Source organism: Gobius niger (genome assembly GCF_951799975.1).
Source record: "Gobius niger genome assembly, chromosome: 3".
Taxonomy (NCBI): domain Eukaryota; kingdom Metazoa; phylum Chordata; class Actinopteri; order Gobiiformes; family Gobiidae; genus Gobius; species Gobius niger.
The window spans coordinates 25,415,366-25,442,408 of NC_136854.1; the positions used below are offsets into that span (position 1 = coordinate 25,415,366).

Consider the following 27,043-nt stretch of genomic DNA (forward strand, 5'->3'; position numbering starts at 1 on the left):
CTTGTATTTTATTGTATTTATTGAGTGAAATGTTGCGCGGTGTGGCTTTTATTACGTGATACTGATGGTACAAATTGATTCATTTGATTTTTTAGGAACCACAGAACCAGAAACATTTCTTTTGATAGGCTATTTATGTACAGAGAAAGTATAGGATCAAGACTTGAGTATGTTCAAAAAACTGTTTTTTTTTTCTAACATAATTTCACCTTTTTTGGCCTTTTTTTTTCAATGCTTAATCAACAATTCTTGAGACGTATTCTGGTCGCGGCTTGTCATCCCAGGGTGATTGTGGGTCCCGACGCAAGTTGAGAAAGTGCTCGATGACCACTTGGAGTGTCACACTGTGTGTCCTCAAATGTTATTAATATCAAGTTATTTGCTTTTGATATTATTAGAAAACATCTCAAGGATTAACATGTATAAGAAGATAAACAATTATCATAAAAGCCAATTGAAATTGTCCCACATTATCCATTTTTTCCCTTTTGCTTTCCTTTTCCTATCATTTTTTATGCTAATACCGTGATATGTGTTCACTGCAGCGCCTGTCCTTCCACTGCTTGGATCCTTGACCCATTTATATATTATTGTACAACACTATGTTCGTACCTATCAAAAACCTATTCTTCAAAGCCTGTTGTAGCGGCAAGTCAACAGCTGGAGCAAAGAATAACCATGGAGGGACAGGCCAAAGTTTTGTCCTCTAACATCCCTTATCCATCCAAAACTAAAAGATATGTAGAATGTGTGAGGGTTCACAATAGAACAGTACAACATAGAACAAGGTAATTTAATGAACATTCATCAAAGTGACAAACCAGCCATGAATACCCTCAAATGGCTTTACAAAACAGAAAAGTGCTCTGACTGAGGAGATAGATTTCCATACAGCCATTTCACATCTTTTCAACACTGTTGAATTTCAGATGGAAGGGATCCAGATTTCATGCTGTACAGCGCTGCACTTGGCTCTGGACAATAACAAAAAAGATATATATAGGCACATTTTGAAAACAGCAATATACAGCATTATTATTATTACAGAATAACTTTTAATAAGTCATTGAGTTACCCTCAAAGCATGTAGGGATTTGAAGGTTTCCATCAAGACATTGGGTTAAAGCTTCATATCCACAATTACGGTCTGCATCCATGCAGTACACCGAGACAAATTCTCCATGCGAAACGTTGTTGGGTTTTAAATCTTCAATCCAAAGTTTTTTTCCTTTATACAGGATCCTTCCTCTTTTTATATCAATGCTGCATGGAGCTGTGAATCAGACATGTATTTTACTATTGCACTTTCCCCCTGTTTTTATATGGATAAGGATTTGATATCTTACCTTTGCATGATGGCTTTTGAGACCATTGCCCATTTTTCTGACAAACAATCTGTGTTCCGTCCAGTACATAGTTACCATTACAACCATATCTGATTATTGCGTCGTAGCCAAAGTCTAAGTTTTGGCTGGGTTCGTCTTTGTAACCATTCTCAATGTTCTCTGGAGGAGGGCATCTCACCTCTAAAAATACCAGGTCATATATTGTGTTATATATTATTCTCTTTTCACCATGAGTATCACATGTCCATACCTTTACATTGTGGCGTCTCGGTCCATTGGCCAGTGGCAGTGCACTCTGCGGTCTCTTTGCCAAATAGTGCAAATGGAGGTCGACACTTGTATGTTCCAGTGGTGCCATAAATGATATTGTTAACTCTGATAATCTTATTATAAATAATCATGCCAAATTGTGGAATTGGAGCAGGACCACAGGAAATCGCTGAAGACAAAACACCCTTGTTGTAGCTCTAACAGATTTCTATATTTTAAACACGTGACTTACGTTTGCATTGTGGTTCTGGTGCACTCCATGTTCCATCAACAAGGCACACAGCACTGCTGGCTCCAGTCAGGAAGTACCTTTAAGATGCAGCAATTTCATCATCAAAACAGGTTTTGATTTAATAAAAAGATTATGTTCATCCATTTCCCCTAACAACAACTTGCACTCAAACTGAAGTATTTGCTCAACACACATGGTCGTGGCTTGTGTATAGCCGATATGATAAGTGCCTTTACCCTTCGTCACAAGTGTAGTTGACAGTGCTGTTATATTGTGCATTTTCATAGTGCAATTGTCCATAGAGTGGTGGATCGGGATGTGGGCACTCCACAGCTGCAGAATACACCAAGGACAAACATCAACAGAAGTATGTCATACATCATCCAGGCCTATACTTAAAAACGTCAAACCTTCACAAGCCATAGACCATCAACAACTGTTGACAATTGTCTTAATAATCAGTATATATGACTTACGTATGCATTTTAAGTTGGTCTTTGTCCATGTTTTGGTGTCTCGACAGACTATTCGGCGAGGGCCTATGGGTCTGTGGCCCGGTTTACAGGTGAGTGACACCTCCGCACCAAAACTGAAGAACCGCTGCAAATTCTCCATCTTAACGTTTTTACCAAGTTCAGGCCTGGGGCAAAGTTCTGCAGCAACAAACGTCTCTTCATTAAATCTTTTACAAATAAAGCTATTACAAAAATGGTGCTGAATAATTTCTCAAAACCTTAGATAAATTGTAAATACCATCGTCTTGTGCTGTTGCGATGCTGAAAAATAAAGATGAGAAGAGCAGCAGCCAAGTGAGCTCCATTGTCTGATCTTCAGGCGTCGTCCTCCTTTTGCCTATGTTCCCCAATTGTGCTCAGACAAGAGCTATTGCTATTTCCTGTTTGCTATTTATCTTTTGTCTCAAGTGACTTTTACTGGAAATAGAAAGCTTGGTAAATAGACTTTGCCCTAGTACAGCTGTATTACGAAACAGCATCCAAGTGTTGTTGCACTTTTTCAACATTGACCTATTTGGAAAAGAGCATGGCCTATTCAGTACATCTGCAAAAACAATTAAAAACGCTTTATTAAAAATTAGAAAGCACAATGTAATATTGAGCTTGGGGACACAGAGGATTATTGGTGTATATCATTATAATAAATATTGAACTATGAACTCTTAACTAACATTTAATGGGGAAGAGAGGTTACAACACTTTGGCATAAAGCAGAAATGGGAAAAAAAAACACATCTTGGAATTTTCTCTCAAAGGAGGAATGGGTAAATATCTGGAGAATTCAAATTATTCAAGAACAGGGAACATTGCTGGAAAAATATAATCACATTCTTCATTCCATCTAAAATTACAGCTAAACACAGTATATACGTATATACAGTACGGCCAAAATGTTTGGACACATGTTTTATGTCTTGGCTGTTCTTTATTTTCAACATTATTAACACACTACGATTCTCATTGAAGGCGTTAAACTATGAATGAACACATGGGATTATGAAGGAAACAAAAACAGGTGAAATAACTCCAAACATGTTTTATATTCTAAATTCTTCAAAACTGCTGGCCTTAATTCTTGGCATGTTCTCCATGAGCTTCATAAGGTCGTCTTCTGAGATGTTTTCAACATGTTTGAGAAGTCCAAACCATTTCTGTGACGACATTGTAAAGCTGACTGAGCAAAAGTTGAAAATGTAAAGCAGTAAACAAAGCAACAGGCAGCGATTTGGAAGAATTCATGTCAAAAAATGTTTTGTTTACGACACAATTCCTTATGTGTTCACTCATAAATGAACAACTTCGGTGAGAATCTACCATAGGAACAGTTTTGAAATGAAAAAGCAAATAAATGTAAATAAATAAAGCGTTTCCAAAATTTTGGCATGTACTGTATATGTGTCCAGAGTTCAACCCCTATAACAATATAAATTATGCACATGTCTTTATGTTTTGTCCTAAACTTGCATTATTTTGGGATAATGTCTATTCAACAGTTGTTAAGATATTGGTATTGATTCTGTGACGTTTGTATTTTGGATATATTATAGGTAAGAATGTGGATACAAATGTTTGTTAAATATTGTTAAAAACTCTATTAGCATCCAGCCAGTTGGTAAAAATGTGATTGAAATATTTATGATTGAGATATGACCCATGGACTGAGGACCATTTTTACTGCAATGTCAATATAAAACCAATTGTTAGTCAATTGTTGTTTTTTATTTTATTTTTATGTATCCCAAAGATCCCTTAATAGGAAGATGGTTAGGACCTGATAAGAAAGTGACAAATGAAAGCATATGAAACTTTATTTAACTTTTAGTAATGACCTACTATTATGAGAAGAATAGTTATAGGCCTAATGCTAATTCGGGTTTCCTCTCCTTGTTATGCAGGTCTTGCGGTGCTTGTTGACGTAGGAGGCGCTGTACAGATTTGGATTTCCGATGGAAGAGTTTTGGCCTTGAGGTTATACTCAATTTTTCCCGGTTCTAAAGGCAAAGAACACAAATAATACAATGTTCAAGTACAATGTGTTTTTTTTAAACGGTGCAAGTGATAACTGATGCTCACCCTCAAAGCATTCTGGGGTAGGGAGAACCCCATCATTGCAGACACTGGCCACAGGATAGCCACACTTCTCTGCTTTGTTTTTACAGTAGAACACAACTGGCTCTTTATGAAGGACCCTGTTTGGTCGGAAATCTTCGATCCAGATCTTTTTGGCGTTGTAAAAGATACGGCCTCGCTTGATGCCAACTTGACAAGGAGCTTGGCGGAAAACAACACATATTTCAGAATTGCTCAGTTTCAAAGCATGATGGTGTAGTGAAGACGGCTTACCTCTGCAGATTGGCTTTGCTGACCAGTTCCCAGTATTTTTGCACTGCACCTCGGCCTCACCTTCCATGACATGGTTTTCATTACAGGCGTAGCGGACCATTTCTTTATAGCGATGTTCCTTCATAACAGCGAAAGAGATGACCCCATTGGGAATGCCAGTAGGAATGGGGCAGCTCACATCTGAGATCAAGCAAAGAGGAGTTTGTTCACATTGATTCAGTTGAGCGCAGAGTATTTATGATGATTGACCTTGGCATGTCGGTGGCTCTGTAACTGTTCCGTCGGCCATGCAAGACCCTCTCTCATAACTTGGGGCTTTAGGCGGGTTGCACTCATATGTCCAGCCTTGGCCATAAATTGCATTAGTAGCAGTAAATGGCGTCCTGTCGTGTACAATTCTGCCATCTACAGGTGGCCTTGGCAATGGGCAGTTCACCGCTGCAATAGATCATTTTTTGTTTTTACTAAAAAAAGAATCACAAGTCAAAAGAATCTCATTTGTGGGTTACCTTTGCAAAGTGGTGGGGGGTGGCTCCAAGTGCTATCATGTAAACAGCTGCTACTATTGGACCCCAACAAGACATACCTAATAAAAGCAACAGCCTATTACAGTAAGTCGTGCCACAGTCTGATTGCTTTGTGTGTTTGACTGTATAGTGCGTATTTACCCATCATCACAGGTGAAGTTGAGAATAGTCCTGTATGGGGCCTCAGTCCGCCCCATTGCCAGAGGTTGCAGAGGTTTGGGGATTGGACACATCTTGGCTATAAAAGGAAACTTCACGTCAGAGGAGTGGTTCTCAAACGATCGTACCTGTGCCACTGGTGGTATTTGGGCTTCTTCAGTTGGCACTTTGCATCATCAGCTGCAATTTTAGACTTCATTCATTTATGCGTTCGTAATGCATTTTTGAATTTAGACATGGTTTAGACTTTTCACCCAGTTTAAATATAAATTAGTCCAACTTATACCTATTTTTGACCCTGTTTAGTCCAGATTTGATCTTGAACTAGGCCTGGTGCTACCTGAAAGGTCAAATATTGATGTGAAAAGCTTGAGAACCACTATGTTAGAGCATAATAACTTTTGGGCAGTACAATATTCTTTGCAAACAACAAAAAGATAATTAGAATGGCTATCTTTCCAAAACGTGCAACCCTACTTAATTTGTCTAAAGTAGCATTAGCAAACATTTACCACATTTCCCCCCACACCAAAGATTACATAACAATGTTGCATGGCCAAATTTAACTTGTTATTCACTGTTCTGTGTAAACTCACGAGAACAAGCCAGATTTGAGGGTGTCCACTCCCCGGTGCCAGTGCAGCTGATCCTCTGTGGACTCGGGGTCGAAGGCAGATATCCGTGTTCACAGGTGAGCGTCACCTCTTCACCCACTTCGTACACTCGCTTAAGGACAGACTCCTCAATGCCATCAGTCACAGGAGGGCGACCACACACTAAAACAAAAACATAAATTGCAAAACCAAAATAATCTTACTGTTATTCACCACATGGTTTGCACATTTACCCTTTTTGGAGGAAACAGATGTACATATGAGCAGCTGACAGAGGAGCAACAGGGCCCAAGTAGGAGACATCCTTTTTACAGTGGAACCACCTCTAAGAACACTAACGTTAGAAGTTTTTATCTGACTTGAAACAGTGTGAGCCAATCAACTGCTCATATTGACTAAGCCCAAAGGTCTTCTCTTCTGCATATTTACTCAAAGTGGATCAATACTAGGCCAATATCTGTCTGCACAGTCATATTAAACTCGCTCGACCAGATAGGTAACTGAGTTCTTTAGTGAATTGCTTCACTTCCAACTTTATTCTTTTTATACATCCACATATGGCTTCTTTTTTCTTTATAGTTTATTATAAATCCAAAACAAAGGCCATATAGCAACGTTGCAACATAGCGCACAGCACTCCAGGTTTTAAGAATTACATGATAACGTTGGGTGTTGAACTCTAGAAATATAGGGTAATGACCATGACATTGTAGGCTCTGATATTTTAATTTTAAAGGAGTAGAAGAACTTTATTTGTATAGTGCTTTTCACAGACACGGTCACAAAGTACTTTAGCAGAGACCGGGGCTATTTGTCATACGGGGTAATTTATCACATTGCTGTTTATAACCACTTAGAGGGCGCTGTACGCTGGTACTGATATATATTCTTCTTCCAATAATAATTTTCTCATTCACTGAAGACCTGAGGAGAGGACACATTTTAATTGTTTTTATGCCTTTTCTCAAACTTTATTGTCTGGGTTATTCTTGTAGTGAGAGCTTTCCTTTTGTTAGTGCCATAAATAAAAGACACTGATCTGAAAGTCAGAGATGTTAGGTTTGATTTGAGCCGTTTTGGAGCTAACATGCTTAAGTCGTTTTTTTTAACAAGCTTGCATTTTTTGTACAGTGGACACTCGAGGTTATTTGTCACAAAAACTGAGGGGTTATTTGTCATATGGGGTATAAATGGTGGGACGTTTTTTTCTTTTGTGTCTAATATGTTTTTCTGATCACTTTATTTTAACATTAGTTAGTTCATTTTTGTACATTTCACAACTCATAGAGCATTTTGCAAAAAATAAAATTAAAAAATCAATAGTTCAAATGAGTGTCATGAACACACATGGCCTTGCTTTACAACTGTTTCAAAACGAATTTTGTCCTTTTATCTCAAAAAGCAAAAATGTTACTAAGGTTTATAACATTTCAAGCTAACATCAAAAACTCCATTAAAAACAATAGTGACAACCAACCCCAAACATTGTGACAACTTGCCCTGCACATGGGACACATTGTTGATTTGGTTGTGTTTGACGGTTCATAACTATTTATCTCAATATGATAGAAAAAAGGAAGTGAGGTCAACTTCAAGTCAAAGGTTCAAGCTTTCATTTAATGCAGGTCTCTTGTGGGATTGATGAGCAGTGAACGCTGCAAAAAAAAGGGTGACAAACTACCCCAGTGTCCCCTACATGGGACGATTTACATTCACTCCGCACAAGCGTGGGTGCACACATTCATCCTGGCCTATTGTAGCCTACATGTTTTCAGTGGAAGAGGAAACACAGGGTTTGAATGTTAATTGCCATATGCAAACTCCACACAGAAAGGCCCGAAGACCGAACCAGGAACCTTCTTAATCTGAAGCACGAGCACAACCTGCTGCGCCACGGTGTAAAGTACTTTGTTGAAAGAACATGGTCCACTCCTGGTGCCAACCCAATGTAACAGCACTGACCACCGCAGGAAAGACTGTTTTGGCACGCCTCTGAATATAACCATCACAGCAAATGATGCAGTCCATCAAATCTCCGCCTAGGGGCGCCGCAAACCTGGGTTCTGCGCCATAGTAGGACCAGGACCCGAGCGAGCCTCTCCCTTCATCCAGCCTCCTGTTGCGTGACATCAGCTCCAGTCACTGAAAGGAAGCGCTCCAGCAAAGGCAAGTTGCGCAAGATTACACAACCCTCAACCGGATTTACCCTTTTCAATACAGTGTTTTTTAGGCCCAGCTAGGCCTAAAAAACGGGCGCAATGCATTAAACACAGTTAAGAAAGCATCAGCAGTGTTGATAGTCTTCAAATATTGATACGGGCCGGGCAACCATAAAAATGCGTTAATTGTATGTGTTGTCATGCAGAGATGTGAGGCACCGATGAGGCAGGCCGAGGGGCCCTTTTCTAAAACGTGACGTGTTTGAAAAAAGTCTATGTTTCTATGGTAACATCGATGTTCAACCTCTCGGATAACCACCTTATAATTGACAGATATTGAGTTAATCGGATCATGCAGATATCGGTTAGGCGAGAGCTTTTACTTTCAGGCTGGAAGCGGAAGTAGTATGAGCTGAGTGCGTGTCTCGGACGCTGTGGAGCGCTGTCAGCGGAGCAGCCCAGTCAGCGCCAGTCGACGGCCAGGGAAAGCCCTCAGTCATAGGGACAGTGACTGCAGTCAACTCTCCGCTGCTTCTGAACTGACAGCTGCTGATCGGTGAAACGGGCTGAACAGCGCCGGCAAAAACACGCACGTACCCTCGGCGCTCATCCACCCCATCTGGAGACATGACTGACGTGAACGATTCGTCCACCTCGGACGTGGCCAACAGATTTGCTCGGAAAGGTGCACTGAGGCAAAAGAACGTCCATGTGGTAAAGGACCACAAATTCACAGCGCGGTTCTTCAAGCAGCCGACTTTCTGCAGTCACTGCACCGACTTCATATGGTAAGTATTCCCGCCGTGTCCCAGCCCCGACTGCCTGTTGCATGTTAGGATAAGTTGGAAGTCTTTCACGGAGTGCACTACGATGATGTAACACAACTTCGACTACAACTTTCTAATTACTACATATACTGTGTACATTATGGACTTTCAGAAGCAGCCTTTTCTGTCACGTGAATGGATTGAAAAGTTTTCAGTTGTCAAACTCGCGCTACACCTTCAGTATACAGGACAGAAGAGCTTTGGTTTTTGCAGTCGACAATAAGATGGGAGGAGTTACGTTGTTGTTAACTGGGGCAATGAATCAAATTATTATGAGCACAGAGAGCAGCAGTTGTTGTAATATGGGGTATGGTTACATACAACAGGTACAGAATGTCAATCCTCAATGTTGTTTCTGTTTTTTTTTTCTTTCCGTTTTTTTTCCTGTTCTTGGATCTGGAAATACTCTGTCCTTCTAAACTGCTTGGCATTGTTTTTATTGAAATTGAGTAGGAATATCAATTGTGATGAGTGCAGGATGGAGACACTGGTTTGTTCAGTTTGTTTTATAAATATAAGCTGAGACTTGCAGAACGTTAAACATGTCCCTAAGTGTAAACAGGCAACACCCAGTTTATATCTTGTTTGAGGGGAGTATTTCTTTACATAGAGCTTTGCCTCTTTAAGTATTTTACTTCTAGACAGACTTGGTGACAAGTTGAACCCTTTGTGCAAACTATTTACATTTGGAAAGGATGTTTCCTGCATTATGCAGTGTTTGCATGCACTGCACTGCACATTAGTATTTACAAAGATTTGACAAGCTTTCAAAATTTATGTCTGGTGCTATAATATCTGCACAATTCTTGTTTAAAAAACAAAGTATTTTAAATGTATGATTTTAATAACTACATTTTCTTCCATTTTCAGGGGATTTGGAAAGCAAGGATTCCAGTGCCAAGGTAAAAATGCAGTCTATTCTAGTCATCCAGTCTATTTCCTGCACATTTTACTGTTAGAGAGATTATAGTAGACAATATTTGTTTACACACAATTGAGGTAATGTTTTTTGGCATAACGGATTATAATAATCATGTCAGAGGCAAAGACAACCATAAACTTATGTACGTTGAGAGACAGTGAAAGTAATGAAAAAATGTTTTTTTCGACTATATCTGCACAACTGTAATACTGTAGTACTCATTCATTTTTATTGCTCTCACCGGAAGTACCGTTTCAGGCGTCAGCCCTTCATCTGACTTCAAGCTGATGAAGACTAATGTCTGATGAATCATGAGACGTTTATGCCAGTGAGTGCAATAAAAATTGGTGAGCATTACAGTTGTAGATCAGATTTGGCTTTAATTTGTTCATTGTGTTGTTTTTTGATCCAGAACACTGATTTAGAGCTGTTGATGTACGTGTCTTTTCCATAAAACTGTTGACAGTGAAAGCAAGACAAGCATTTTTGGGACATTTATCACAAACAGTGTAGCAATTAAAATTAAGACATTCTTCATACTGTCCTATTTTGAGCTTCAGTGCGGACTGTGGAAATTCCTTTGCAATGTGGAAACTGTAAAGGTTGCCAAAGTCTCACTCTGGTGGCCAATGCGCAGGTAACACTTAACACTGCACAGATAGAATATGGGCATCTGCTGCTGCAGAGGGATGGACTGCTGCGTATTGCCTTTCACAGGCGTATTGCCTGTGCCTTTCACAGTGGATTGATAGGATGTTGCAGTGAGTTACAATTGATTTTAAGGATTTTGATGCAGTAAGCTGCAGTGTACTACTAACTACTAGTGTTTTCTTATAACAGAATAATTAAAGTGTGTACGCTGATTTACAATATCTTTATGTTTTATGTTTAGTATCATATTTTCTCTAGAAAAGAAGTGATTCCACATTCCACTTGTTTACACAAGACAACAAAAGGAGCCCCTGTCCTTAAGCTGCACATGGGGCAATAATGATGTTGTGACACAATTCACAACATCTTTATGTGTGCTCCTTTTACATTAGGAGCCTTTTAGTCTGGGCTGATACTGTGGATCTACATAGATGCTATATCATTAAATATGTTTTAATGAGGATATTACCGTATGTTGTAAAGCCGTCCTTATCAATATATTTCACCTGTTCCATCAATAATAAATGGAGGCCATATTCTTAATGGTGTATTTGCGCAATGCGCATGGTCAAAGAGGGAAAGGTCCCTTCTTATATCTATTTGGTCATTAAAGGGAGTAGGCCTTGGAGATTGTAAACTGCGGTAACAATGGCTTGGAGTGACATTTAATGTAACAAGAATGACATTAATTTTTAGTTAGAAAATAAATTCCTCTTCTTTGTGGAGAATGTCAACAGCATGGGGTCACGTCTGGATAAATTGAATGTGACATAACCCCCAGAGGTCTGCCTCAGTTTCTTACACTTCTATGGTCCCTGTTAATTTGCATAAAAGATATTGACTGCTACAGATATTATCTATTAGCAAAGCCTGTGTGGCTGGGGATTTACATTCCCTTGAACTGGCTGCATGTTAATGAGACAAATGCTGTCAGTGTCAGGTTTTTATAAAACAAATTAATAGCAAGAAACAATTCCATGTTTACAGGTACTTAAGTCAAAGTAATCTTTATGATCTAAAAGACATTTTTTTTTTGTATAATAGTGGTAATATTGGGATTGTTGTATTAGTTAAATTTAACAGTTCACACTGTAGCCACTTGTAGATGGTATCTGTACTGTGAACACTGTCTATTGTTTGTTTTTTAGCTTTGTTTCATGTGGAGTCCTATTTCATGGCTTTGGCCTTGTACCTATATCCAGAGCTTATCTCAAATCACAAGTCAACTGACGGTGAAATGCAACCGGCTAATTTGAACCCCTGTTAAATGGACTTTCAATTTACATTACATTAAACCTGTGTTAATAATAGTCTCAGCAGTGTGCTAGGCTGGCATTGCTCATTTGGCATTTGACCCAAATTACAATTTATCCAGGGTTAAGATGACGGCATCGCCCTGTTTTTTGCCTGACTTGTCCTGGTTAAACATATTCACAGCTAAGTGTAATTCTGCTCTGGTGCATTAGACGAGCCCCTAGTGTTACAGTGTCAAGTGCCACCTTCAAGATCATCTCTGCAGAACAGTCCCAAAGTGAAGTCCTTACTGTTGTAATGTTGTGTCCAGTCAAACTACTTGATTACTTTTTACCCGATGATGGGCTTCTTCATCTCGTTTTTAACCTCTAAATTAAAAATATTTAATTTCATATTGTGTATTAGGAAATTGCACTACTCTCTGGTTTATTGAGTACTAAAGATGCAATATTCTCTTTTGGCTGATTTGTGGCTTTTGTGTGTAAAAGTTTTCAAACAGTGGACCGTTTATTGGCAGACAGTGCGGCACTAGATTTTGCCAGAGGCGTCGCAATGTTCTCTGGAGATCAAGAAACTAATGAGTTTTGTTAACGGTGGAACCAAATATCTCAGGAGAGATGGTGACGCACACACACACCACAGGTACTAATAGGATTTTAAGACTAGTTATTAGATTGATTGGCCTTGTTTTGTCTAACAACTACCACTGTCACTGACAAATGTTGTCGTCACTTGATATTGTGGAACCTATGTCAAATTACTGAATAATAGGCATGTGCGTCTTTTACAGTTCTATAGCAACCTAAGTTTTGTTTGTTTTCCAAGAATATATTATTTCACACCCAAAATTAGAAATATATCTAATGCAGTTATATTGTTTTGCAAAAACATAAAAAAACGATGGTTTGAGTAATGGTGATTTCAATTCTGCGTAAAATAAATCAGCCCTACATAGACGCACAGTTCACAGCAGTTGTAAGAAGGCCTTTGTTGACAGTGTGTGGGAAGGTAAATACCACAAGTGTCCAGAACTGCATTCCCTGCTCCCCCGGTGTTCTTCTGTCTCATTTTGTATTCGTGAAAGAGCCTAGATTTGCTAATACAAAACTGTGAGGCACACTTCAAAATGCGCAGTTAATATTAGTTTAGTTAATATGGAGACTTCTATTGTTTGACCACTAGTGGACATTTTGGCTTATAAGGGCTATAAGTGCACAATAAATCACTTGAGGCGACAGTGGCGCAGCTGGTAGAGCGGATCGTCTCATGATCGGAAGATCGGGGGTTCGAATCCCACCTCCTGAAAGTGCACACTGTCGTTGTGTCCTTGGGCAAGACACCTCACCCACATTGCCCCCAGTGTCTCTGTACAATGGTGTATGAATGAGAGAGCCTAATGTAGGTAGAAAAGCGCTATATAAGTTGAGACCATTTACTTATGATTCCAAGATAATATAATTGAGAAAAAAAAATATTAAAAACATTAACTTTGCCATGTGCTTTAAAGGGGGCCTATTATGCAAAATCGACTTTTTCAAGCTTTACATCATGTTATTAAGTCATTCCCTCATTAAAACCATGCCTGAAGTGTTGCCTTTGCACATTCACGTATTTTCGAGTAATCTGTAGAAACTCTGATGGCGGCCATTTTAGGGATAAAACGCCTGATCCCTTCAGGAAACGCCCTCGACCTCCAGGATACGCCTCCGACCTTTCGTCACCAGCCGAGTAACCAACCACTGCTCCTCAGCAGAACCCCCTCCCCGCAGTGTCTAGCCCTAAGATGTAAACAGAGTCATCATGGAGGATTAGCTTCATGTGTTGTGAACCGGAGCCACAGTAGACTTTTACAAAGACACACATCAGTGTTTCTGTTACCTAAACACCCAGGATTAAAACCGGTGACAGGAACACTTATTTCAGTGTCTGGTTCTGCGCTGGGCCTTGATGATGCACAGAGCCTCCGGAGAAAGCTAATGCTAAGCTAAACCTCGAGTCATCACGTGAAAACGAGAAATATGCACAAATAAAGTCAATAAAACCACCACACACATAAAGAACCGTTTAACAATGATCACACACGGAGCCAGGCTTGTTGATTTGGAAGTTTATTGCTCACATTTCATCTACAATGGGTCATAGCCGAGTGGTTTTCTCCCGGAGCTAACAAGCTAGCCGCGACAAGCTAACGGGAAAATTCACTGAATACAAGCATATTATGCATTGAAAACGTCACTAAAACAGGCAACTGCTTGAAGCTGCCTTTATGATGATCACACACTGAGCCGGGCTTGTTGATTTCGTAGTTTATTGCTCACATTTCATCTACAGTGAGTCGTAGCCGAGTGGTTTTCTCCCGGAGCTAACAAGCTAGCCGCGATAAGCTAACGGGAAAATTCACTGAATACAAGCAGCATATTATGCATTGAAAACGTCACTAAAACAGGCAACTGCTTGAAGCAGCCTTTATGATGATCACACACGGAGCCTGGCTTGTTGATTGTGTAGTTTATTGCTCACATTTCATCTACAGTGAGTCTTAGCCGAGTGGTTTTCTCCCGGAGCTAAGGCACTATTAGCCGCGACAAGCTAACAACCTTCACCTTCACAACATTCATTGAAAGCAGGCAGCATATTATGCACAAATAACGTCAATAAAGCCGGCAACTACTCGAAGCAGCCTTTACGATGATCACACAATGAGCCTGGCTTTACACATTTGTGGTTTATTACAGACTTTTCATCAACAATGAGCTGTAGTCGATTATAACAAGCTAACGGGGTAACCTCGAAAAACCATTGTCCACCTGCGGAGATAATGTCCGTCTTTGAATCGTATGGGCTCCTGCAGATCCTGGTGTCGTCCATGGGGGTATAGTTAGAGATCCATAGGGCATGGCAGTAGCAAAGAGATAGCCTCCAAACAGCAGTTATTTTTCAGGCAAGAGCCCCTTCCAAGCGTCCGGTGTGGAAGGTTCGTTTCCAAATAATATCCTGTGTGGCCATTGTTCACAAAGTGATAAACAGTAGGTCCTTTCCAACAATAAAAATTAAAATGCACCGATCGTAGTTTCAATACTGTTGAGACACAGAGTGTTGTTGTGATGCCACAGACAGCGTGTGGAGGGGGCGTGTCGGAAAGGGTCAGAGGTTCTTAAAGAGACAGAGGCCTATTTCAAGTCATTTGCTACCTCCATTTTGAAAGAGCAATTTTATACAAGGCAGTTATTCTAATTTACTGCATTGACAGACCAACAGAAGGTTTCGTCATCATTGTAGTGTGCTATAGACTGGTGCTATGTGGCTGAAAAAAGCATAATACCCCCTCTTTAAAGTTATATGCCCCCTCTAAGATTTCATTGGCAGTTTTAGTTCAATTACAGGGCACTTTATTTGTTCTATACTTGACATAATTTCCACTTTTTAATGATCCCTTTGAAAAGAAATATTTTTTAAGTTGATGAATAATTGTTTAAGACTACAATTATGGTTATTTTTCCGGAAATGCAGTCCTGTTGTGATGTTAAAAGTGTCAAATTGAAGGAGATTTTGTAAATGCATACTATTATCAGTATTATATTCCTGCTTGTCTTGGGGCTTTGGTGTCAGCTGACGTGCTGAGTCCGAAATGGACTTGCACCCGCTGCATCTGTGGTGTCATCCACGGCACCTCACTGGCCTTTCAGTCTTTGTTTGTGCCTTCGTCTGATCTGTTTTTTCCTCTGCTACTTCAAAAAGGCCTTGTTTAGAGCAAGTGCTCATTCATTATAAAGGGCTTTGATGCTAACAGCTGTCTTTTATACGTTCTGAGCTAGCACCTTGCTCAAGTGGTTTTCATATCAGTCCTTCCGTAGTCCAATTTGATTAACACTGTTTATTTTTACCGCAGACAAGAGAGAGGAATAATTCACTTTTAGCTGATGTCGAATGAAGAGATAGGGTTGGCACATACAGTGTCTCGGGAAGATCTTTTTCTCTTTTTTATAGCAGCTGTGTAATTGCATAATCCATCAACTTCATTCTTCTAAATGGAATGCTTATGGTGCTTGTTATTTCTTCCATTTGAGCGTTTATTCATCTTATATTCCTTTTAGAGGCCGCTGACGGCTGGAGTGTGTCACAGCCTCTATGGGCTGGAGGCAGGGTACACCCTAAACCAGTTACTTTTAGAGAAAGAAAGAAGAGAAAGAAAAGTATCTAAAATGTGAGCCATTAAGCTTATATATAAATGTAGAATGCCTTTCGCAAGCTACCTACAGTGGGAGGAAAAAATTATATGAATTTCTCACATATCTGCATAAATTGGTCGTCAAATGTGGTCTAATCTTTATTTAAATCACACGAATAGACAAACAGTGTTTGCTTAAACTAATACCATCCAAACAATTACATGTTATTATATTTTAATTGGCCATTAGCATACAAACATTCACAGGACAGCGAGGAATAAGTAAATACACCCCCTGGCTAAGGATCCTCCAAGAGCCAATCCTGAAGTCCAATCACTGAGATGTAGCTTAAAGCTGCTCTTGCCACTGAAAAACACATGCTAGTTAAGAATTGTGTCTTGTTGAGAAGCATTGTCTGATGTGCACCATGCCTCACTTGAGAGCTCTCTGAAGACCTACAATTAAGAATTGTTGATTTGTTTAAAGCTGGAAAATGCTACAAAACCATCTCTAAACGTCTTGATGTTCATCAATCCATGGTCAGACAAATTGTCTAAATGGAGACAGTTCAGCTTTGTAGCTTCACTTCCAAGGAGTGGCCGTCCAGTAAAGAGAACTCCTAGAGCACAGCGTAGAAATTCCAATGAGGTAAAAAAGAACCCTAGAGTGTCGGCTAAAGACTTACAGAAATCACTGGTACATGCCAACATCTCTGTATCTACAATATATAAAACACTGAACAAGAATGGGGTTCATGGGAGACAGCCATAGCTGTCTAAAAAAAACATTGCTGCATGTTTGAAAGTTTGCAAAAGAGCACTTGGATGCTCCACAGCACTACTGGCAAAAAAAATACTGTGGTTTGATGAACCCAAAGCTGAATTGTTTGGGCGGAACACACAACGACATGTGTGGAAGAAAAGTAGAAAAGCACACCAACATCAAAACCTTATCCCCACTGGGAGGTATGGCACTGGGAGCATCATGGTGTGGGGGTGCTTTGCTTCCTCAGGGCCTGGACAACTTGCTATCATCAATGTAAAAAATAATTCACATGTTTATCAAGATATTTTGCTACAAAGCTTGAGGCCATCTGTCCAACAGCTGAAGCTCAACAGAGCATGGGTGCTTCAACAAGGCGATGACCCAAAGCACAAAAGCAAATCAACTTCAGAATGGTTTAAATGGAATAAAATGGAATGGAATAAAATACCTGTTCTGGAATGGCCCAGTCAAAGTCCTGACCTAAACCCAATTGAGATGCTGTAGCATGACCTCAAGAAAACAATTTACACCAGACATCCCAGGAATTATGCTGAACTGCAACAGTTTTGTAAAGAGGAATGGTCCAAGATTCATCCTGATTGTTGTGCACATCTAATCTGCAAATACAGGAAGCATCTTATTGAAATGATTGCTGTCAAAGGAGTGTCAACCAGCTATTAAATCCAAGGGTTCATTTACTTTTTCCTTCATTCCCTGTGAATGTTATGGTCAATAAAAATATGACTGGAGAGCTTCTGGTAGCTCCAACAAGCTACTTGTTGGAAATCCCTGCCTGAAACTATTGCCAGTTACCTGCAGGTGTCACATAGACATATACTAACTGACAACCAATTAGTCTAAGTTATATCATTATACGTAATGTAAGTCTTTTGAACAATTGGATGAAATAAGAGTAAGAGTAGAAATAAAAAGTAGTCATACAAATAATTTCTCAAGTAGCAAAAAAGGTTTATGGCGCAAATACTACTTGAGTACTCAGCTAAAAAGTCTGATTAACATTTTAGTAGTGACATTATTCAACAAACAAAATGCCAAATAATGTGAAAATGTTGATATTTCAAAATCAACAAATTTTATTCTTAAGATAAAACGCAACATCATATGTTATCATATGTCTCACAGTGGGAAGAATATTGTTTTTGTCTCCAAGAATAGTATTGATCCTTATAAATAATATAGCTTAAGATCTTAAATTATTTGTGATGAAACTACTCAAAGAGTACAAGTGCAACTGCTACTACCTGTTTCTATGTGCTGCACACTAATAGTGGTATTAAAATGCACTCTATGGCGAAAAGAGATGCATCTACAAGCCCACATTTTTTTTAAATCATGAGAGTGTCACCCTTTGGTTCCTAAGACTCTGAGTCAGCTCCTGGTATGACACATACAATGGAGAAACAAGCAAAGAACATATTTGATGTAGGCGTGGTGCATGCAAAGCTGCTGCACTGGCTTGGTGCAGATTAGATCAACAAAAGTACAGGTTAAAGGTCAGGCATTCTCCATAAAACCATAAAAGTTTAAGAATCGCTGAATAACTTCATAGTGTAATGTTATATGTCTATGTTGTTCATTGTCTTTTGTCCAACCACAGGTTTGTTTCAGTGGTATGCAAAGGTTTGGGCACCCCTGTACATTTTCATGATTTTCCTTTATAAATCATTGGTTGTCAGGATGAGAAATTTCAGTTCAATATATACAAACACACTGAGTATTTTTTTGAACGTGTAATAAAGTTTAGATGATTTATGGAAAGTGTGCAAGAATTAAACACAATTAGGCATATGCATCAATTCAGGCACCATAAAAAAAAATTAACTCAATATTTTGTGCATCCTCCTTTTGCAGAAATAACAGCCTCTAAACACTTTCTATAGCTTCCAATTGGAGCCTGGATTCTGGTGTAAGGTATTTTGGGCCATTCTCCTTTACAAAACACCTCCAGTTCAGTCTTGATGGTTTGATGGTTTCCGAGCATGGAGCGCCCGCTTTAAATCACACCACAAATGCTGATAATATTCAGGTCTGGGGACTGAGATGGCCATTCCAGAACGTTGTACTTGTTCCTGTGCATGAATGCTTTAGTAGATTTTGAGCAGTGTTTAGTCGTTGGCTTGTTTAGTCGTCTTGTTGAAAGATCCAGCCCCGGCGAAACTTCAACTTTGTCACTGATTCCTGGACATTGTTCTCCAGAATCATCTGATAATTTTACTGTAGGTAGAAAGTGTTTTTCTTGGAATGCTGTGTTCTTATTCCGCCATGTATGACACCCCTTGCTTTGCCCAAATAACTCTATTTTAGTTTCTTCAGTCCACAGCACCTTGTTCCAAAATGAAGCTGGCTTGTCCAAATGTGCTTCAGCAGACCTCAAGCGACACCGTTTGTGGCGTGTGCAGAGAAAAGGCTTTTTCGCATAACTCGTCATACAGCAGCTCCTTGTGTAAAGTGCGCTGAATAGTCGAACGATGCACAGCGGCACCATCTGCAGCAAGATTTTTCTGCTACTTCGGGCTTAAACTAAAATTGTGCCTCTGGTCTTCCAATTCCTCACAATGTTCCTCACAGTTGAAACTGAGACATAAATCTCTGAGACAGCTTTCTGTATCCTTCCCCTAAACCATGATGTTGAACAATTATTGTTTTCAGCTTATCTGAGAGTTGTTTTGAGGCTCCCACGTTGCCACTCTTCAGAGAAGATGCAAAGAGGAGAAACACTTACAATTGGCCTGCTTAAATAACCTTTCTCAAGATTGGATTCACCCATGTGTGGAGGTCAAGGGTCACTGAGGTTAACAAACCAATTTTGAGTTCTTATAATTAGTGCTAAAGGTATTGAAAAATGACAAGGGTGCCTAAATGTATGCACTTGTCTAATTTTGGTTAAATAATTCTTGCACACTTTGCATAAATCATCTAAACTTTATTTCACTTCTCAAATATCACTGTGTTTGTCTCGTATATGATATATTTAATTGAAATTTCTTATCCAGACAACCAATGATTTATAAAGGAAAATCATGAAAATTTACAGGGGTGCCCAAACTTTTGCACACCACTGTATACACAGAGAAATGAATTGAGCTAACTGAGCTGACATGAGACAGCCAGATACAGGAAGGGGAGTTGAGTGTCTTCAAATGTTGCATGTCTGTATGTCTGTCTGGATATATGAACTACTGATGTGCTACCCTTTACATTTTTTCTAAAATGAGATGTTGCAGTTTAAGGAAAGTTGCCAGCACTGCAAAATGTGGCATTCTGTTCAAAACCACTAATTTTTAATTCATAGCTTTCACCTTTTTGTTCAATTACACTCTTGCCTACAATTTGTACAATTTCAAGATGCTGGCATTGCTGGGAGATTTTGCTGGAATAATTTCCCGAAAGGCACTCTTCCCTTTTTTGACTTTTCCTGTTACGGCCTAATCAATTGAGACCAGCAGCATTAAGATTAATCTAATCCATCATAGCTTGCTGCATTATTTATCACCTGACTTCCCACCATGCATTTGGGCGAAGTGTTGTGGTTATAACTGAGCTTTACAGCTCTAATTTGCATCTTGGCATTCGAGCCTGTGTTCACTGACACATTTGTCAACACTGTGAGATGTGTTATTTAATTGACACCTTTTTCTTGACAAGGCACCTCAAATAACCTCATGTTATTGCTTCATAATCAGAATTTCCTGCTGAGCTCCATGTAAACCTGGACAGCACCATTATTTTAAATTTTGCTTATTTCTTAGCGCAGGACAGCTTCGACAGGGTGCCAAATACATGCAGTGACACCTGCATGTCAAGGGAAATAGGGTGACGTACTCCCCTCTTGGTTGCATACTGTTACTGTATCACGATTCAAGTGCTCCATATTTGACTCTCTGTATGACATAACAATAAATTAACGATAATGGAAAGACATTCATGAAGATGCACCTTCAAAATTATGGACTGGAACCTTTATTGTTATGTGCCTCAATGCATGCTTACAACAACAGTAGATTTATTACATTTTCCTCTGAGATTGCTCAAGTATGGAGCTCCTGTATGTAGTGTCTTGCTGCTGTCTTTTTGTTTGCTTATATCGAGGTTCTCAAGATTGAAACGAGAGGAAGCTTCTGGTAGCTTGGCAATAATACACTAGGCCTGGTGTGAGTGAGATCATGCAGATGCGTTGCATCCTGCCAAGTGATCACAAATCTCATGCAGTTTCCTTTTGGCCCTTTCAACTTATAAATACTGGAGCAAACATCTTTTACAACCTCTGGACACTTTAACACATTTGATGAATGACTGTTTTATTTTTTAACTAAACACTCAAGTAGTTTTTAAGAATATTAATATATTGATATAAAGCCTTACTGCATAGTCAAAACTAATGTGTGCAGATTCCCCTTCAAGGCATTTCATTTCATAATACAAATAATTTAGTATCCAATTATAATTATTGTAGTTCAGATTTAAATTGTTTAGTTACGCCTTTTGCCTCTTATTTGTGACTTTAAACCTTACCTGAACATTTCACTAAAATGAACATCAACCTTTATTTTTTATTACTTTACTGCTTTGCAATTGATCATTGTAACATACTGTAACAGGACAGTGAGAGATCGAAAGTAGTTTGGAACAAAATTTAAAAGGTCACATTTTGAACAGGATCCCTTCTATGAAGTAAGTAATCCAAGGGCCCGACCGATATATCGGGGCGATATTTGGGTATTTTTTGGGTATCGGCCGATTTAAAATGTTGATATCTAAGTAAGTGTAAGTGATAAAGATAAAGCCCCCCTACAACGTCCTAGGCCTCAGGGGAGCGAAGAAATATTGCGTTGAATAGTTTGTTCACCTATTTTATGTATTTTATGTTGCAGACTTTTGCGTATAATTTTGAAACCATAACCATATGCTGATTTTGGGCTTTTCAAACAAGCTCCCTCTGAAGTACCTAACATGAATGTCCTGAATAAATCAACCCCTCATACAGCTGTCAGAGTTCAACACTGACGTTCAGAAGCATCTCGTACGCAGGATTATAGATGAGACATTTTAATAAAATTGGGCCAAAAATATCAGTGGTGCATATCGGCATCAGCTAATCAAAATCCCCAATAATCAGCCTTAGAAAAACCCATCAGTCGACCTCTATTAGATATATTTCTACATATTTCTATGATTTCAATATTTAGTATACTAATACATGTTTAACTACAGGCTATTTTGGAGATAAAAAATATATACATCAAAATAAATAATAAATTACAAAAAATATCGGCCTATATATTGGCAATCGGCCATCCCAACCCCCTTCATATGGGTATATCGGACACCAAAAATCCATATTGGTCGGGCCCCTAATGGTTAGTATCTAGTCAGTAATTAATAGTTTGCCTCTGTCTTTGGTCTGAGGATTTATGTCAATATCTCAAAGAGTCCCCACAGTCACCATTTCAGGCTCTCATTGATCTCATTGAGGGGTGGGTGCAATTCATGGAAATTTCAGGAATAAAGTGAATAGCTCTGATAATGATACATTTTGTACTTTGTACGTAACACAGATCAAACTTTGATATTCACAATGTTGTGCATGCTGGATAAAAACATTAAAGAACATTATTATACGGCTCTTCACAACGTAAGTAGAACACTCCGTTGATTTGAATGGGATTTCCCAACGTTCTACCGGTCATTATTTTCTGATAAAGGACCTCTGAGAAAAATAATGACCGCTGCCAATGGCAACGGAGTTCGTGCTTTCATATCACTCCGCGCGTACGTAGTAGCGGACACTATCTGTCCCCGTCACTGCGAGAGAAGTTGGGGGAATTGCTCGTGAAGTTATAGCGTGAGTCTGATTTTCAACTTACCCATAGATTCACCACCATTCCTCCTCTCCAACTGCGCCTTCAACTAAGTAGCTAGGCTAGCTACTAGCCTTGCTGCTTCTAGCCTAGCAAAACGTTGCAGAGCAACGCGCAAACTTTTGGGAACTATTTGTCACGGAAGTTATTAAATAAACCTTTCGACCTTCATAAAAGTGTACGAAGTTTATGTTGTGTGTGTTCAGTTGGCAAATGGCCGTATAATAAGCGGGATAATGTATAGAACGCTGGTCATTATCGGTAAAATAAGCACCGACAGGGCGAACCGGACCCCGACGCGAAGCGTCTGTTTGTCAGTCGACAAACAGGAGTTTTTGTCGACTGGAATGGGTTGTTAGAGGTGAGGATGTTTTCCTGTCAAAGGCTTGCTCATCCTCTGGTAATCAAGTTGTTTTTGTAATGCTGACCCACGCTGGCTGCCCACTGCTCCTACAGGTTGCCCCAGCGGCATTGAGGATGGGTCAAATGCAGAAACAAATTTCTCTACGGAGATTAATGAAGTATAACTTAACTTAACTGAACAAGCAATCCTCCTAAGGGGAGGCTCTAGATCTGCTCTAGCCCCACCTAGTTACTTTTTGCCCAAACCAAACCAAATGTCATTGAGTCAAGCCCTTGTTACTTCTGTTACCTGTATTTGAAGAGATCATTGTAAAAGAAAGACAACCATATCTGTTTTTTCCACAAATATTGTAAAGGAGACCAATTGTGTCCAAAACAGTTGAAGCATCCAGCATTTATTACAGTTAAACTCCCATGTTCTGTTTGATTCAGACTTTTACAAAAAGCTTTTAATAGCAAGCACGAGATTACTAACTTGCATCTTGTTGACTCACCAATGGAAGTCGCCTGGCCATCAATTGTCGTCACGTTTAATTGGAAGATGTTAAAGCACGCCTTTAGAAATTGCTAAGTGCATGGCAAAGCTAATTTGTTATCAGTCTATTTTTCACTTGATCTTATTATTATTTGGAAGTACTATAGTTAAAGTATTGAATTAGGACACTACATTTCACACAAAGACAACCAAAGCATAGCTAAACTAATACTAGCCTATATCCTCGGTCACTGTGTCCTTAATGCTACACATACTGGGATACGGACTCAACATCACTTAAGGCCAACTGCTGTAAAGGTGCACGCTGCTTTAGGCACCCATGAGAAAGCTTTTAAAAATGCCAGCATTCAGTTAATCTGTAGGGACAGCCCGGCAGAGAACATTAGTAAGGATTAGAGAAGGATATTAGCGTGAATGCATTAGAGGTGTATTGGATAGTGCTGAGATGGAATATACACTAATGCACCAGTCTCTGAATTATAGCATAATCTACATTAAATTGCTCAGAGTTTTGTTGTGAGACATGCTGCAAATGGTGAAATTGTGATAAGAAGAAGCAGAGAGTTAAGGTTACAACAGAGACATGATGATGTATGATAATGATTGTGACTATTGGCTTTTATTACGTCATACTGATAATACAGAAACAAATAAACAATGCCATCAGAAGGAAATGAAAGAGCAAGATAGAAGAACTGGAATACACTACCGGTCAAAAGTTTGGAGACGCTTTATTTTTGTTTTTTAGGAATTGTTAAGGAGTTGTTTCTGTTATATTCTTTCTTTATGCATCTGTGATTTTGTTCTACTTTGAACTCTGACAGTGAACACACATCAGGTGCTGCAACAGGAAGCTGGCACAGGAAATGCTACAGACTTATGAGACAATGGCCCTTCCATTGTTTGTAAACAGAACGTTTCATTGTCTACTCTAATTTGTGGTAATATATTTCTGGATATGTCATCTACATTTTTTTTTTATTCTGATGTTTAGCTGAAAAAATAAAATCCATCAAATTTTGTCTGACTTTCCAAAATAACCCAAATACAAGAAGCATTCAAAGGCTGCATAAGCATTACATTGTCCTCTCCTAACCACAAAATATTCTGTCATGCGGTTTTGCTTCCTAGCCAGTAGATCGCACAAACACAGAAATGCTGTGATTTGTGTTTTAGCTTACTGTTCAGTTTTGATGGCTAATGCTTGTGGAAGTGTTTAAAATGTTCACTTTCAATTGGATTTCAATTTGAAAACTATTTTGCAAATCTTATGTCAATTATTTGTCCAAAAACAAACAAACAAAGAAAACAAAACGAAAGACAATTAAATCTTTTTTTCCATAGTCGTCCAGCTCTAAGTTGTTTGTGTTTTCATTTTCAGACTCGACCATGAATGTGTGCAGGAGCCTCTTAAATTAGTCCACCTAATATTTGCTGCCTGCCTCCCCTGGGCTCTGTGTTGTTGGGCCTGGCTTGGCTGTAGGCTCTCATAATCAGAAGTCAGTGCTAATGACTTGTCAGGTCAATCCCTGCATCAGACCTGGAGCAATGTTCATGTGTTAATTTATTAGAAGGCTGGAATAGCAGACATGGTGCTGGGTGACATGTCACAAATATAATTACAGGCTTAAGGGCGAACAACTTTCCTGCAATGTGACCTCAGCTTTGTGTGGGCTCCAGCAAATGAAGCCATGAAGGTTTCATAATAAATACCTCAAATAACGTATTTATATGCGATGGCTATATATGGCCTTTCTTACAGTAGTGATTAGAGTTGAATCTGAGGCTACACAATTTATCTGCTCCAGTATATGGCACTTGTAGTAACCCGGGGTTTTGTTCAGATGAGGAAGCAGTAAAACATCAAAGTTCTGTGTCTCTTTAGATTACGCTCTCTGTTGCTATAGTCCCTGTTTTACACACAGTATTAAAACATTAAAACATAATGGCATAATCAGGAGGCTGTGCACCTGCCAATGCCTTGAGTCATAATTTCCTTTCAATTTCTAATCCAACAGATGGGAAGAACCACACAAAGCTGTGGGTGGTTGCTTCTGTGAAGAGCAATCGAAACTGTAATGCACACAAACAACTATGGAAGATTTATTTAATATATATTTTCAATGTGAATTTTTCATTTTGAATATGAAACACTTTGAATTACATGTTGAATTGTTAGTGTCTGAAATCCGAGGATGTTATAACATGTTATTTCAGTGTTAAAATGATTAAATTCAGAAAATTAATTCACAGACATTTAATATTCACATTCTGGTGACACAAAAAATCTTCCATAAACAACTCATTGAACCTCCAGAATTAAAATCTAAGGTGACGTATGAGTGTGAGTCATAGAGTATACTTGGACCTGGTTTTTTGGAGCCTTCAAATTTTTACTTACCGTTAAATTGTTTTTATTTGGCTCTTAGGTCAAAATACACAACAACAACAAAAATAAAATCATGTTCATGAATAAAGATAATTGTAATGATGTTAAATAATGTTTTTGTGCAGCACTAATACATAAAAAGGCATACTCTTTGTTTTTTTTTCCCCACAGGAATTTATTTAAAGACCACGAAGGTATGAGTTACTTAAAAGTATTTCACCTGTACATAATGAGAGCATCACACCTTTGTAACTTTGGCCATGGTGTCCAGGTTTTACAGAGTAAAAGAGATGTTCTCAATGCGGAAGTTTATCTCCGCACCATGTTTTATCACTCTATGTTCAGTGACCTTTCCTTGCTCCTTGTTGCTTATGCACTGTCAATACAGAGTTATCAGGGACCACCTCTCTGTGCAAAGTTCAAGTTTGAAGGGAGTGGCACTAAAATAAGAAGAGCTATGTTTGAGACGCCTGGGAATTGATGGTATCCACAGCTCCCTTGGTTTGTGCTCAGTGTCACTCATCTGTGTCCCTTGATACAAATGAAAGCCACGTTTCCATATTGTGTGTTGAATAATAGAGGAAGTGGCCAAAGCCTCGATGTTATTCAGTCGAGGGAGGCTGTCTCCAATGTGGAAGGGATGAATATAGATTTTCGATTGTAACCACATAAGTTATTAGATGTAGGGGTTTCTGAGCTGGGTGCATTTACCAGTTGAGTAAAAAAAAAAAAAATGAAGCCTAGCGTGTCGTACTGCTGTAGGGTAATCTGTGTAGGATTGTAAAGACATTTTCATTTACGACAGTGTCAAATAACTAACTAGATTATAAAAAATGGAAATAATTACCAGTGGTTTCAAACTTTCTGGCAGTACCTTCCCACCGTAGTGTTCACATTACTGTGGTGTAGTGAGAAGTGAATAGAGCTTATCCAGATGTCATGATGTACGAGGCAAAGTAACAGTTGGTGTGATGTCATCTGTGAACACTAATTTTAGACCTGTAGCTCTCATCTTTTATCTTCCTCTCCTCCGGACCCGCTTCCCCTACGCTCACACCACTTAGCACCCAGCGCCACGTGCTTCCCTTTGTGCGAGTCCTGGAGCTCACAAGGGTTCAGCACTGTCCTGCATCAGCTGTGTTTGTGTGTTAGCTTGGGATAAT

At 39.1% G+C, this 27,043-nt stretch overlaps 3 protein-coding genes across 4 annotated transcripts in view; 1 reads left to right on the forward strand and 2 right to left on the reverse strand.

Annotated features, from left to right (window-relative positions):
* Positions 1 to 803: 803 nt before the first annotated feature.
* On the reverse strand, positions 804 to 2,271 carry LOC306960484 (beta-2-glycoprotein 1-like; the record flags this gene model as incomplete). The annotated part of the gene is made up of 7 exons (XM_079552914.1): positions 804 to 974; positions 1,076 to 1,273; positions 1,347 to 1,526; positions 1,597 to 1,785; positions 1,849 to 1,925; positions 2,085 to 2,181; positions 2,259 to 2,271. 7 exons carry the CDS (start codon positions 2,269 to 2,271, stop codon positions 910 to 912), a joined length of 819 nt encoding a protein of 272 aa, XP_079409040.1. The 3' UTR covers positions 804 to 909.
* A 1,892-nt stretch (positions 2,272 to 4,163) lies between these two features.
* On the reverse strand, positions 4,164 to 8,159 carry LOC306961186 (beta-2-glycoprotein 1-like). Of its 2 annotated transcripts, none has more exons than XM_079553818.1 (8): positions 8,063 to 8,159; positions 5,989 to 6,168; positions 5,375 to 5,471; positions 5,216 to 5,292; positions 4,956 to 5,144; positions 4,707 to 4,886; positions 4,437 to 4,634; positions 4,164 to 4,354 (listed from the first exon to the last, which is right to left on the reverse strand). In XM_079553818.1, exons 1-8 carry the CDS (start codon positions 8,112 to 8,114, stop codon positions 4,251 to 4,253), a joined length of 1,077 nt encoding a protein of 358 aa, XP_079409944.1. In that variant the 5' UTR covers positions 8,115 to 8,159; the 3' UTR covers positions 4,164 to 4,250. The 2 variants fall into 2 exon arrangements, with proteins under 2 accessions (XP_079409944.1, XP_079409943.1); XM_079553817.1 differs by lacking the exon at positions 8,063 to 8,159 and adding an exon at positions 6,240 to 6,320.
* A 426-nt stretch (positions 8,160 to 8,585) lies between these two features.
* Positions 8,586 to 27,043, forward strand: part of prkcaa (protein kinase C, alpha, a) — an 87,319-nt gene continuing 68,861 nt past the window's right edge. The window contains exons 1-2 of the mRNA XM_079554195.1: positions 8,586 to 8,953; positions 9,863 to 9,894. Coding sequence (XP_079410321.1) covers positions 8,793 to 8,953; positions 9,863 to 9,894 — 193 coding nt within the window. The 5' untranslated portion in view covers positions 8,586 to 8,792. The remainder of the gene's footprint in view (positions 8,954 to 9,862; positions 9,895 to 27,043) is intronic.